We start from the raw sequence: 15,164 nt of genomic DNA, 5'->3' as shown, positions 1-15,164 counted from the left end.
TAGTTTCATGATTTTAAGTTTGTTTTCTGGAGGTTTTTCATTTTCTTTCTGAGCTGCCTTGTTACCTCGTTATTCACAATATTTGATGGATTATTTCTTTGTCTAGGCATTTGTGTATGAGTGGTATTACTCTAGTAGATTAATACAAAAAAAGTATTTCTATTGTCTTCCAGTAGGTAGCACTGAATAACAAAATGGCCTGTGTTCCCTTGTAAGTTGGATAATTTCCATGTGTTCTTGGCATCTCAGTCTTGGGAACCAATACCACAAGGGAATGGGGTGTGCAATGTGGCTCCAAATCTCTAAAATTCCAGTGCTTTTCTTCACAATGTAGCCACAATGCTACATCTGAATGGGGGTGAGCTGGAGGAACCAGGACACCTCTTTTGTTGCTTTGCTCTCCTGGCAATGGTGACCAGTAAACCTCCCCCTTCACCTCTACTTAAATTTGGAATTAGTCACAGAGACTCCTATCACTCAGGGGAAAAGTGATAATGTAGTACCAGTTTTTAGGATTATAGATAATGTGCTCTCAATTCCACCACAAAAGGTGAAAGGAAGCAAGCTCTGAGAGGTGAAGGGGTGACCGGGCTCCATGGCATTGTTTCACTGTCTGGAATGCCAGTTACCAGACAACCAAGACTGCATCTCTGTGCTTGGACCCTACCAGGTCATTGGGCTTAGCGGCAGGTAGTACTGTCCACTCTGCAGGAATGCTCACTAGATTCCATTGCTCCTCCTGGCTGAAGAGAGTGCCACCACACCCTGATTCTTCTCCTCTTCTGTCCGAGGCCTGCCATGAGCTCCCAGCTGCAGGGCTGCGTCCATGGCACATTTCAGCTTTTCTCCCTCCTTGCCTGCCTGGTTCACTCCTACTTGCTCATCTTTAGAAGTTTTAATGTGCAGATCTCTCACACATGTTTGTGTGTTGAGCAGGAAGTCTTTTGTTGAGTTATACATGTTCAAATTGTTGAAACTCCAAGGGCAGAGACCAAGGGGATCTTTTACCTCACCATTCCTTTAATGTCACTCATGCCTACCAATTTCTAACCCTCTTCCTTTTAAAAATAAAAGTGACTTAGAGCTTATTTTAAAAGTGAAATACTGTGAATAAAATAAAACCCATTGAACTGTACATATTAATAGGGTGAATTATATGGTATACAAATTATTTCTTAATAAAGTTATTATAGAAATTTAAAAAGTGAATTATTTTTCCTATTTTTTTTCTGGGAAGGATCTTCATTTTAAATGATTCTTTGTAAAGAAAATGAACAAATTTTATTATGAAAGGAGATAATGCCTTTTGAGGTGACAAAAATCAACTAAGGAATACAAAAGATTTCACAAAGATTAAAAATTTGTCTCCATTGGTCCACATACAGTGTTCAGTGAAAATGAACCAACAAAGAATGCAAGTATTTCATGGAAGTCAAGGAAATGTTAGACAGGACAACTTTGATATATAATACCTCCTCTGGTTTTCATTATATTGTTGGAGAAGTTAAGTCTCTAGGCTATGATAGTATATACTCACAAGCTTAAGAATGAGAAGAAAATAATACCCAACAGTAAAGTACTGGCAAGTCTGTTCAGCTCGTTTTTAAGAGGTCACTGTGAACAATAAATTAAGAATCAGACTGTATCTCTCCATAGACAGATTCACTCCTTCCTAGGAATTTTCAACATGTTTTTTTAGAACTGAAGTTTTACCCTATTAAAGGCAATTTCATCAAAGTATGTTAGAATATTTAAGTTTCTTCCTCTTATACTTCCATTTTCCATAAAAGCTGAGCTACCACTGTAGAGCAAATTAAACCTCAAACATTGCTGGAGACAAAAATGACAAAACCAAAACTGTCGTACACCAGGCACATCACAAGAATGCAGGATTCTTTGGAAAAGACAGTAATACTGGGAAAAATAGAATGCAGCAGGAAAAAAGGGAGACTAAATATAAGATTAATTGATTCCATAAAAAAAGCATTAAGCATAAAGAAAGCATTAAGCATAAAGAAAGCATTAAGCGTAAAAAGCTGAGCAGGGTCTTTGAGGACAGGGCATTGTGAACACACAGAGTGACTAGGAGTTGGACGATCGGACTCAGTGGTTCATTGTAATAAATACATGCACAACACATTCTTACCCCTAGTAAGCCATTAGTAAATTTTCTGCTTCCTGTCCCCATGATCTTATGCTCTGTGGGCCTATAAGTTTTAATTTCAAAGAGTGGAATGCTTCCATTAGGAAACACAGCAATGATTCCACTGAAGTGGAATTTAAGACTGCCACCTGGCCATGTTGGTTTCCTCATGCCTCTGAATCAACAAAAAGATACTGACTGTGCTAGCTTGGGATGATGATCCTGACTAATACAGTAGTCTATGAAACAGGAAAAGAAACTTAATTCTAAATATTCGTTTTAGAAGAATTGAAGAATTATGAAGCCAATATAATGCAGTTAGTCACACAAGGTTTGATTTTGTTACACACATGCTTTGAGTAACAGTTTTTGGATTTTAAGATTAAAGCGACTTTTATTAAAACTCATATCACTAGCACCTGAATTATAAGGGAAACATAAAAATGAGCAGTCTGATGAGTCTCTGTTTTCCAAAGATTTAAATATGCCACACCTTCTACACATTGATGATAAAAGACATTTTTACTCAGATCCAGAAACCTAGTCACAATGTCTTCTAGAAATTTTAATAGTTCCTTTCTATGTAATATATATATATATATATATATATATATATGATTTAAGTAATAATTATGAAGATTAGTCAATTCATTCAGTTATCCTTTCATTCACACACCAAATATGTAATTAGCACCTAACAAGTCAATGAATACTATTGGGTCCAATTTTGACATTTTCTTCACTCCTTGGCTAGTGTCCAACGTGCATGTGGAGGACCAGCACTGGGGAACGCTGATGACTGAGAACAGATACCTGCATACATCGCATTAGTTCTTAGATACACTAGCTGGTTATGGTTAAAATATAGTCTAATACCAGCATTAACTGATGTCAATCTTATACTCAGGCATTAACAAATAAGCCAATATAATAATGTTATAATGTATTCAAGTAAAAAAATAATCAAGAGTTTATAAGAGTGATATAATTTACAGTTGCATTCTAATATGAAAAACTGTTTGCGCAGCCTCTTACCTCTCGTCTGCACCCCTTTGCCACAGGCTTCACTGGTGCTCATTATTCCCTGCCTGATGGACTCTGGCACCAAGATACAAGGGCTCCACTTCTGTGGTTTCCACCTGTAATCACAAAGAAAAGCGAACTAAAAATTTCATCATGACAAACATACAAAAGAAATACTTAAAATGGATACATTTGAAATCCAAAAGCATAAAGATAGTCATTCAATAAAAATGGATTTGAAACCAATGTCATAAAATGGAGGCCTGACATGCACTAGAGATAATAGTCCACTCTGCCCCAGACTCATGGTTAACGCCTTCATTCCATTTTTTAAATTATAGGCATTTTGCACATAAACCTTAGTTCATATAGCAAAGTGGCAATAAAAAGTATTAGAAACACAGATCAAATCTAGAGGCTCAGTTCTTTATGAACTAAAACTGTTATGGAAAAAAGAGACAACTCTTCTGTCCCATTAGAATATTAGAGAATCAAGTTTTGAACACCTGAAAGTTTCAGGGGCAAATCTTCACACTTGATCTTCAGCTTCAATTTTTTTAAAAGGCATTTCCCACGACTTCGATGTAACTCAAACAACTCAGTGGGCTGCAGAGTGACAGGGCAGTGGGTGAAGCCTGGGTACCTATTTATGTGGTAGTTCATTCCGAAGATGAGAAATTGATCTGCAGCTGATGAATTACCAAGATTTCTATTCCTAGGAGGGTACAGTCTCTTAGGACACCTTTTGGCTTTCCCTTCTTTTTCCTTTCTCAGATCAACAAAACTCCTTATCTTTATGGCCCACATGATGGAGTATGACTTACATCCTTACAACTTGTCCCTTCAGAATGTGCTTCAAAATCCAAACCTTAAGTAAAACCACAGATTTTACTCCATTGCTTAGTATATTTTTACACTTTTTCATATAAGTAAACAACTCTGAGAAGAGGTGCTACTTCAAAGAATGAACAGGAGGAACATGAATTAAAATATCATTGCTCAGTTTTGAAAGACGAAAAACATCTAGAGATTTGTTGCACAATGATGTGCATAAGAGGGTACGTAATGGACACTTAAAATGGTTAAGATAGATAGTAAATGCCTTGTGTTTTTTACCATAATAGAAAAAGAATCTTAGAAAAAGAAAAGAAAATGTATATCAGAACATAGAATAGACTTCCCTTGTTCAGGAAAAGTCATTCTAAAGGACCCTCTTAGTTATATGAATACAGCTTGATATAGTGTTTGGAGATCACTCAGCATAGCCAGCTGTTAGAATCAGTACCCAGAACCTCTTCTCATTCCTTTAGATTGGGTCCCTTGGATAATTGGAGGTAAGTGAGGCAGAGGTGGTCTTAAAAGAGAGATAGAATACCATCCCGAAAAATCAAGCACAATACAATAAAATATAAACATGAAACAAATGTATCATTGACCTCATCCTAGTGGCTTCCATATTGAGAAGAATTGTAAAGAAATCAGGAAACAGCTAAGGAGAAAAACCTTCATTTTTAACAAAATCACATATTAATTTTAAGTATTCTAAATTTACTTTGTATATGCATAGACTCATTCAGTGTAATGCCAAAACACAGAAATTGAAACAGTAAAGGGTTTTAGTCTGACTTTCCAATTAGAATATGTCATTCATTCAGATCCCTTAAATTTATATGGACTTTCTAAACCAAAATGAGACCAAGAAATTCAATCTAGTTTTGTGTTCTGTACAGACTGAAACAAAGGGAAGAAATTTTCAGGACTCTTTTTTTTTTTTTTTTTTTTTTGACAGAGAGAGAGTCAGAGAGAAAGATAGAAAGGAGCAGACAGAAAGGGAGACAGATGAGAAACATCAATTTTTCATTGTGGCACCTTAGTTGTTCATTGATTGCTTTCTCATATGTGCCTTGACCATGGGGCTACAGCAAACCAAGTGACCCCTTGCTCAAGCCAGAGACCTCGGGTACAAGCTGTTGAGCTTTGCTCAAACCAGATAAACTTGCACTCAAGCTGGTGACCTCAGGGTCTTGAACCTGGGTCCTCCGCATCCCAGTCCGATGCTCTATCTACTGCACCACTGCCTGGTCAGGCCAGGACTTTCTTGTTACATTCTCAGTGTTAGAATGATAAACTGAGCTCGTGCTAAGTGACATGTTCCAGATTACACAATTAGGGTAGTCCAGTTTTCAGTCCAAATCCCTGAATATTGAGCCACAGGCTCCGTTGACAGTTCCATATAAAGATACTCAAGCTCTCTTCCTCTTTTGCCTACCAGCCGAACATGTTGAAAGATGCTCAAAGTCACAGGAATATTTCTATGAACATTTTGATTCTATTTTAATTTGGTAAATGTCACTTTAATGGAGTCAAAGAGAAGAATCGTAAGATAATGATAAAGGTCTACATTAACTTGCTTCCATAACATAGCAGTGATAGAGAAAACAAATACTAAGTTGGAACTAATATAATGGGAAATTCAAGGATATTTTACTAAGGAGTAGAGAATCATGCTGTTGACTTGGACATATATTAAGCTACACACATCTGGAGAAATGATACAATAATTCAATCCACACACAGTGGAACTGAATTCTGGGGAAAATGGCAGGAGGCCACTGATGGAAACTAGTTCAAACATGAGTGCCTAAACTGGTGTGCAGCAAGATGGGCGTGTGGACAGTAAAAAGGAAGAGCCCACTAATAGTTCCTAGGATTTTCTCTGATTACAATAGCCTTGGGTTCATAAAATGTGTAATAATATTTGGTTTGGATATTTTTTCAATTGGCAACTAGCCCTAAGAGATTTTTAGTTGGCTCAGAAGTCTCAGTATTTATATACATGGCACAAAAAGATGGACATTGACAGTGTTTCCACAATGGCCCTCTGGTGGATGAGGGAAAACTAGTAGTCTGGGATTGTTCCCAGTGGTTATCTACATCTTCCCCGACTGGTTACCGAGTAGAAACAACGGGAGTAAAAGGGGTGATAATATTGATAGTAATTTAGATTTCTTCAATGTTACCCTAAACTTCATCTAATGTAAGAAATCTTCCTAGAAGAAAAAAAAACAACTTCTATTTTTCTGAATAAATTAGCTCATTAATTTCATGGCTTTAAGATATAGTTTCTCAAATAATGCTGGGAGACACTAGGCATTTTTGCTAAAAGGCATTTTTAAGTGTGCTGATAACCATATGCTTCTTAAGACCATGAAATTTCTTCACAAATCAGTAATACTAAACTGAATTTAGTCCAGATGATCTTCAAAGCAATGTTTCAATCCAATGTGAAAAGAGTGTGGAAATTTATGACCAGACACAAACCTCAGGTGTTGTATTTTATAAATAGCTACCAAATTGCCAAGAAGAAAGATATAGACAAACTTTATAGTTTAAAAGTTATAATTTTTTAAAAAAAACAAATAAAAAAACCACATTTTATCCATTAGTTAAACTGTTTTTTTACTAAATGTTTCCATTAAAGTATATTAATAATTAAAATTGAGAATCAAAAATATTTTACTGAAAATACTGATTAAATTAGTACAAGTTTGATTTGTAGTTCCTGATGAAAGGATTTCTGATGAGGATAACATGAGGTAAGTTACGTGTGTGTGTGTGTGTGTGTGTGTGTGTGTGTGTGTGTGTTCCAGGTAAAGATCTCATCTTAAATCTCTTTGAATCCAGATCCTAAAAGTTGATTTTCTGAGTGTAGAATTCCAGGAGCTCATTTACAATCAAAACATGTTTGTTTCCTTTTTTCCTATAAATTAGACTCATATGCTTTACTCTCTCAAAATATATTCCAGATAGGAAGGAAACCCATAGAGCTATTTGAAGATAATCATTACCTTATCGTATCTCTCACTAAAAAATCATACATTATATGAAAGAAAATCAGTCATATTTTACACTGACGTTTAATGATTATTCAAAAAGGTAACTAATTACCGATATATAGGGCACAATGAGACGTCTTCACACTCTCGTTCTTCAAATAAGGTATCTGGACATTCTCGGCCTCCATTGGCTGCTTCTTGGTCGACAATCCTGTATCGAGACTGTTTCATTGTGCCATTGCCTGAAGTAAAGAAAAAATAAAACTATAGTGCCCTTTTACGTGGGTTTAGAGAAAAATACAGGGTTAGATAGGAATTAAAAAAAAAAGAGAGATGAAGTAAGAACATGTGAAAAGACTACCTGGGAAATAACAAGTGAAAACCAGGGGTTAATACTCAATCTTACTTGTAAAACTAGACACTTTTCACTTAATTGTGATTTCAAGTCTATGTGTTCTACAATGCTAGGTTTGTTTCCCACTGTCTTAATATACTCAAAGTTATCTGAATCCATATTGCCTATGGCATAAGAATAACATGAAATAATCTGAGAGGCCACAGAAATCCTCTTTCATCTCAAAACAATAGCTCAGAGAACTAGCATTTTGCTAGTAGCAAGTGATGCCTTCAGGTAAGGAATTTTCCTTTCTAGGCTACTTTTTACAATGCAAACAAAAAAATTACTACATTAGTATCATATTTATGGGTATTAGTTTCTCAGATTTCTTACTGCTCATAACCTGAGACAATATGTTTGTAATTGAAATTTAGAAAAGAGGCGCTAAAATTATGACAAAATATTGTTGACTTTATGGTTTTGCTAAGAAGCAGAAGTATTAATAGGCACCTCGATAAGAAGACTGTTGATGTTCACTTTAATGTGTTGTAGCATTCACTTCGTAAATTTACATGCCTTCTGAACCAATATCAAAAAAATCAATTTAATTATCAACTATTTCAATTACTATGTGCAACATATTACATTATTTGTGAAGATATGAACTCTTCAGTTTATGATTAAACAAGAGAAGGGGTCAATAGATACACAACTAGTTCTGGGTCATTATAAAATAAGTGTCGGACTGCAATGTAGTTAAGAGGATGCAGAATAAAGTATAGTCATTCCTGGTTCTGGACAGCAAAGACAGCTCATGAAGAAGGCAGAATTTATTCTGGGACTGGAAGGCCAAATAAGAAAAAAAAAACCAATGCTGAAGCCATTTCAAGCCAAAGTAATAGTTTGGAAAAAAGGCACTGAGACATAAAGGTCCATGGGATTTACAAGGAAAGACGTCACTGCATTCAGAAGGCTGATATGTGTACATGGCTTGTGTGCATGTGCACAAGAGCAGGTTTACAAAAAATATAGAGATGGGGACTATGAGAGAAAATGGAGTTAATTTGAAGGTTTGGGAAAGATAAAAGACTATTTTAAAAAGAAGGGTTTTAGAAAATCAGTAAACTAAGTAGAATGAAACAAAATGGAACAAAGAGAAGCCTTGATTTAATTATTATTCCCATGGTTTTTAAAAATACTATTATGAAAAGACATAGTGAGAAGCAACTGACCTACAACCCATTCCCTGTCCTCCTCCCCAAACATGATGAACTGTTTCAGTATTTAGTTCCTTTGTGCTTACCTTCAAATATATAAACAACATGTGTATGGTATTACTTTTTGATTTATTAACTTTAGACATTATCTATTGACATTCTTCTATAATTGATGAGAATTTACTTTGCACCACTGTTTAATTTTTTATAATTATATTGATATTTTGATGTGGCTACTAGTTATTTAAAACTTTATGTAACTAATTTCTTTTCAGTCCCACTGCTCACTTCTGTCTTTCATCAGACCAGCCACCAATGGAGTTACCCTGGGCAGATGGCTTCCTCTTCTACTGTCACCCATATTCCTGCTAAGTTAAGTCATGGCTTCCTGTGATGTCATCACCTTCTTGGCCCTTCAGTCTTTGTCCATTGTCTCCATAAATGAATTTAGATCTCTCATCTACAAATGGTCCTCTCTTTTTGTTTTTGACAAGGAATTAGGGCTTTTAAAATTCATGTCTATCATTTTAAGAGATTAAGGAAAAATAGGGAGACCAACACATCTGTACATTTCATGATCTTGAATTGGAGGTTAAATGTGTACGGAATCTTTTCCATCTCCTCCATTCATTGGCTGCCCTTCTTTAACCTGCTCTGTATCTCATAGAAGGAATGTATCATCCATCTGCTTATCCATTGGTTTCTGGCTGGGTTTGACCAATGGGGGACGGGACACACAGTGGAAGGGAAAAAGATGATGAGAGGAGAGAGGAAAATCTAGATTTCATCTTCTGGATCCCCACAGGTTGGCCCCTGTGCTATGAAAAGCCACAGGTCTGTCAGTGGCACTCTCCTACAGCTACTTCCTCTGAGTTCTACTGACTATTCCTGCCTCTATCAGCCAGCAGGATCTGGGCTGTCACTAGCTCAAAAACTGGAAGTTTCTATTCATCCTTCCATTGTTTTGTAAATAATTAATTGAATTTTCTCCAGTTGCTCCATTTGAATGAGTCATCTTTTTTTCCTGACAGCAAATGATTATACAGTCAAATGACAGATGTTATTAATATTTGACAGAGAGGAATTCTATAATTGGTTCCTTTTGAAATGTACCATATTTCCACATGCATAAGATGCTCCCATGTATAAGACACACCTTAATTTGGGGGCCTGAAATTTGAAAAAAAAAGTGTTATATAAAGTTATTAAACTCAAGTTTTACTCATCATAAAATTCATACAACTCTTCATTACTGTCAAAACTTTCATCCATTAGCTTGTTCTCATCTGTGTCTGATAATGAATCACTGTTTTCAACAATGAGTGCAAAAAAAAAACTGCAAAAAGGCAGGAAAAGCAAGTAAAAAAAATCAACCACCACTGTATAAGATGTACCCAGTTTTTAGACTCCAATTATTTTGGAAAAGGGTGTGTCTTTTACATGGGGAAATACAGTAGTTAAAGAATATAAAAAGAAGAGATTAAAAGGAATAAAAAGTATAATTAAAACATTTCTGCATTATATTAAAGATATATTCATTTGAGTAGGGACACTTTTTATAAATAATTATGTCTTTAGGAAAATTTCAATTCCCTGTCTCTCAGTTAATTCCAATTATATTGTACTTATTATGAAAATCATTGTTTACTGTTAAGATGTACACATGTGTGTGTGAGAGTGTGTGTTTGTATGTATGTGTGTGTTCTGTTCAAAGTGTTATCTTAGGAGATGAAAAATGAAGACTGAAGACAACAGAAGACGTGAAGGGATGCCTTTACTCCACACTGAGAGAGAACACGAGCAGTGTGCTTCTTCCTTACAGTGCATCCACACATGCACACCATACACACAAACCCACGCACAGTGCACTCACACACTGGCATTCTGCTTTATGGTGCAATTCCAGGTCAAGTAATTCAAACTTTGGAAAAAATAGTTGCATTATTTTCATGCTCTATAGATATTAAGGTGAAAGTTGAGAAGGGGAAGACAGTGTCTTTGCAGGTAGAAAAAACTTGTTTTACATATATATCTAAAATGTAGTGGAAGTTTTCAGGCATTACAACCTTAATCTACATCACATCCACTTATGGGCATTTTGCAGAGAATAGCTCATGTTATTATAACAGTTTATGAGGTTGATATTATTACTATCATTATTTTTATTCACATTTATAAATAGAGGGAGAAAGAGATAATTTGCACAAAGTCTTCTAACTAAGATTAAAACTGCAGATAAACAAACATCAAAACCCATGATTTTTTTTCCCAAGGGAGACTTCATAATAAGACAAAGAGAAAGAGAGAGGCATACAGGAAGGAATCCACATAGCAGGTCCCCTGTTATTCCCAAAGGGTATCTCTTCTTTCTAATAAATTCATCAAAAGCACCCTATTGGCAGAAGGCTATAGTGTCAAGAAAAACACAGATTTTGTGGGGCTTAGTGAGTGATGCTTCCAACATTATTAGGCCTATGAAAAAATAACAGTAAGTTAAGAGTATCTGTTTGAAAACATCTTCTATTGCTCAAGCATGATTATGGCTAATAAATAAATAGTTTAAATTCAATTTTGACTCATGCATATTTATCATTACTAAGTCTTCAGGCATAATTAAATTGTTATAGTCAAAAGAATATTTATAAAAGATGGCAACTTAAAGATCAAGAATTATATTGAACAGGAAATATATGAGTGGGCTACAAACGTGGAGGAATTTTAGAGATTCTCTGTGAAGGTCTAGCCAGGCTTTCTTGGAAAGAAGGTAGCAACAGTGGGGAAAAGCAGTAGGTAAGAAGCATCTTGGTGTGATTCATGGCCAGGTGAGCTGGAGTACACTGTACAGAATGATGAATCATGAGGATTGAACCCTCGTGCAAGGTTATTCAATAGCTATTTGAAGTACTGAACTGACTCCTTATGTTTCCAATTGATTTGAAATGTGAGAGCAGGGGAACAGCAAGTAGAGTATGGTAGAGCATGGTGAACATGAGCACGGAGGACAGGAGAAACAGGATTGGATATATACAGCCACGGAAGGATCTTAAAGGCAAGTGGCTGTGCAAAGTAGATGCAGATTGACATTTATCAGTAATGCATGGCAGCTATTTCAACACCAGTCTTCAGAATTCTGATGGTAGTCTTTTAATAATATGGCCTCTCTGCTTCTCCCTTGTTTCTCAAATATCTCCATTACTATTGGTTTAATAAATCTTAATGGTTTATTTTACTTCATGCACCAATATTCTTCTTGGCTTATTGCCTTGTAAGGTGCGGTTCTCACCTGTGCTCTGTTCTGCCTTCCTACTTGGTAACTTTTCCAGGTTATCATGAAACTAACAACATTTTAAAAATTTTGCTTATTAGTCCCCTCTCATTGATCTTGAAGCAAAAGGATGGCATCAATGCTATTTAAGACTGACAGCTGTCAGAAGGGATAGGGGTTAGGTTAGTGGGTAAAAATGGTTAAGGGATTAAAAAAATAAAGCCCCTCACAGACACAGAAAACAGTAAGGTTATTACAAGAGGGAAAGGGGGTTTGGAGAGATAGAAGAGGGTAAATGGGGGATAAATGGTGATGGAAGGAGACTTGACTTGGGGAATTGAACACATTACAATATATAGATGATGTATTATAGAAGTATACACTTGAAACCTATATAATTTTATTCACCAATGTCACCACAATAAATTTAAAAATATTAAAATATATATTCATGTCATAAAAACAACCACATATGAAATACTTCATAGAGTTGAGTTACAACCGTAGGACCTATAAGACTTCAGGCAATTCTGTTTATCTTGCTAAGCTCAGATTCTTTGGCTGTCAAACAGGCCAAATAAAAGTGTCTATTTCACCTGATTGCTGTATGAATTAAAGGAGTTACTGCTTGCAAAGCGTCTACCATTTGCGTGATACAGGAAATCTTCTCCAGCATAATATGAGTTCAGTAGAGATGGTGAAGAGAAAGATTTAAAAAATAGAAGAAAAGCTTCAATGGTTGAGGCTGTTTCTAATCAAAAGAAAAATATGACAAACTCCTATTCAGTGCTGGGTCTTGAGCATATTGTGAGTACCTAGGACACCATGAATTACGTAAAATAATACCATGCCCCTGGTAAAACTAAACTTCAATTGCGAGGCACTGGGTAGCATCCATTTTTTTATACCATTGGAGAGAAATAAATAGAGCGATCACACAACTTGTTTGCTCAAGGAAGTCCAAGTTAATGCTTGTTATGCTGGCTTGAATATTAATAGCTCATTCACTCACCTTCAGAGTTGCCTTAGTTTATATGAAACATCATATGAACCCTCAGAAAAGACCACCACAGCATGTGAATATAAGAATATACACATTTTGTTTTTCATTGCAGCATCGGGTTGCATTTCAAATGTGTAGAAAAGGTAGACAGCACTGCAGTTCTTAAAATTACGTATTCAATGTGATGATTACTGGGCCTTTTCATTTCTTGCCACAGAATTCTACTTGTGATAGTAGTTCATGCATCTAAAAAAGACTGTTGTATGTCCCAAGCACACTAGCTCCTGAATCATTAAATCAAAAATTAAAGGGAAAGAGAATATAGGGCTTATCTCAAAATAGTCAGCTGGAGCTACTTTACCTATTATTATGATAGAAACATCACAAATAAATACTATGTAACCAAAGAGAACTGGTGTTTACTCAAAGTGGAGTGAATATGAGGAGCAAACAACTTTCACTTGGCAAAAATCCCAAATGGTCATTAAGAAGTCTGTCTCTAAGTCAATTCTACAGACAGAGATTGTAGTAGGTTAGGCAGCCTGAGTTTCTTTTACATTAAATTCCCTAAAAAGTACATTTTCTCTACTCCCTAATTATACACAAGAGAATACCCTTTACTACTTTATTCACAACCACTATTAAGATTCAGAGTTGATTTTCTTTAGAAAAAAGGCATAAAACTAGGCTTATCCACCAGCTCAACTATCTCCCATTTAAATTTGGGAAAATAGATACTATGGCTGAGTTCTTAGAGGGAAGCACTTACCACATACATTGTTGTCATTGTTGATGAATATTTATCGGGTATCTCTTCCATGTAGGACACACACTTATGTGCTGTGTGTTATACAGAAATGTACATATATCATGCATTATTAAATCTCCCAGTGCAGCGGAAGTGAAACTTGATGGATGGATAACAATGTAGGTCTCTATAATTTTATAAGCATTCAGAAATGAAAATATAAACTTTGTATTTATTATCCAAAGGCCATCGACCCACTATGCTCTTTTTGTTCAAGGATAAAATAAGGGCTTAAGTGGTGAAAAATACATGTCCTAACTAAAACTGTGAGTGGGAAGTTTTCATATACTCCCTTTCTATTCATCTTGATGTTCTATATAGAGAGCAGATACAATGAAAACAGTCTCCTCCAGAATTCCTGCCCAGCCTAGACCTCCAAATACTTCAAAATGAACACTAAGCTTAACTAGACACACACACACATACACACACATACACACACAGATGGAATTAAACAAAACTGCATAGCTTTTCTGATAAACTCTCCAGGAATGTTGAAAATAGGCTCCAGGATATCCAAATACTTCTATCATTTCAAAATGTTGCCTGAAAAAAATGTATTCTATATTCTTAATTTTTCATAATCATCATTCATTTTGCAACACAGGCCAAATTCAGTGGCTCTGGCAACAGACAAGACCTCTGGGGCTCTGATTTCTAATCCTAGCTCATTACAGAACTGCTGTATGACCTTGGGCAATGCACTTAGCCTTTCAAAGCTCCAATTTTCTTGCTTGTCCTCTGTGGGTAATTCTGTGAAGCCTACTCACGGGACAGCTGTTAGGAATGCCTAATTAAATGGAATTTAAAGCATTTAGCAAAGGTAATACGTATACAACTAACTACTAAACTTAAAATTCTATATATAAAAGTCCTTAACATATACATATTTCAGAAGAAATAACTCATGCTTATATCTGCATAAACTACCCAAGATGACAGTTCAAGCAAATAAACATTTTCTTTCTGTGGCAGGTACCACACACAAACTGAAGTCAAGTCTATGCAATAGTTCTAATTGCTAGGGACTATCTCCAATATCATCTACTTTCTACCCTCAAACACTGCTGCTTTTAAAACATCTCCAATTTGGAGAGCTAACCTTATCAAATAGTAACAGTCTTTGAGTCTGGCCCTTCTTGTCTCTAAATATAATAACTGAAGGTTAGGCAGCCTGAGTTTCTTTTACATTAAATTCCCTAAAAAATACATTCTCTCTATTCTCTAATTATACACAAGAGAATACCCCTAACTGAATTACCCACAGGTAATCTTGAAGTCTACTTGACCCATGAAGAATTTAAGCATAGCTGCAAATTACAATCTCAAAGGAGGCTTTTATAGACTCATACTGGCAACCCAAACCATTTAAATCAAAATCTCTGGTATGTGAAGCCCAAGTATTGGTGTGTTTTAAAAATCTCCCAGGCAGCCTGACCAGTGGCTAGGATATTGACCTGAGATGCTGAAGTCACAGGTTTAAAACCCCAAGGTTGCCATCTTGAGCACAGGCCCACCAGCTTGAATAAGGG

The 15,164-nt window shown here is 35.8% G+C and overlaps 1 protein-coding gene across 1 annotated transcript in view; it reads right to left on the bottom strand.

Moving 5' to 3' along the window:
• THSD7B (thrombospondin type 1 domain containing 7B) overlaps positions 1 to 15,164 on the bottom strand; it is an 891,282-nt gene that overhangs the window by 398,019 nt on the left and 478,099 nt on the right. Inside the window, exons 10-11 of the mRNA XM_066346150.1 lie at positions 7,115 to 7,244; positions 3,179 to 3,282 (exon numbers count right to left, since the gene is read on the bottom strand). Of these exons, the coding sequence (XP_066202247.1) occupies positions 3,179 to 3,282; positions 7,115 to 7,244 (234 nt within the window). The remainder of the gene's footprint in view (positions 1 to 3,178; positions 3,283 to 7,114; positions 7,245 to 15,164) is intronic.

This window comes from Saccopteryx leptura, chromosome 7 (genome assembly GCF_036850995.1).
Source record: "Saccopteryx leptura isolate mSacLep1 chromosome 7, mSacLep1_pri_phased_curated, whole genome shotgun sequence".
NCBI lineage: Eukaryota > Metazoa > Chordata > Mammalia > Chiroptera > Emballonuridae > Saccopteryx > Saccopteryx leptura.
Note: the sequence above shows the minus strand (reverse complement) of the source record. Positions and strands in the feature narration are given on the sequence as shown.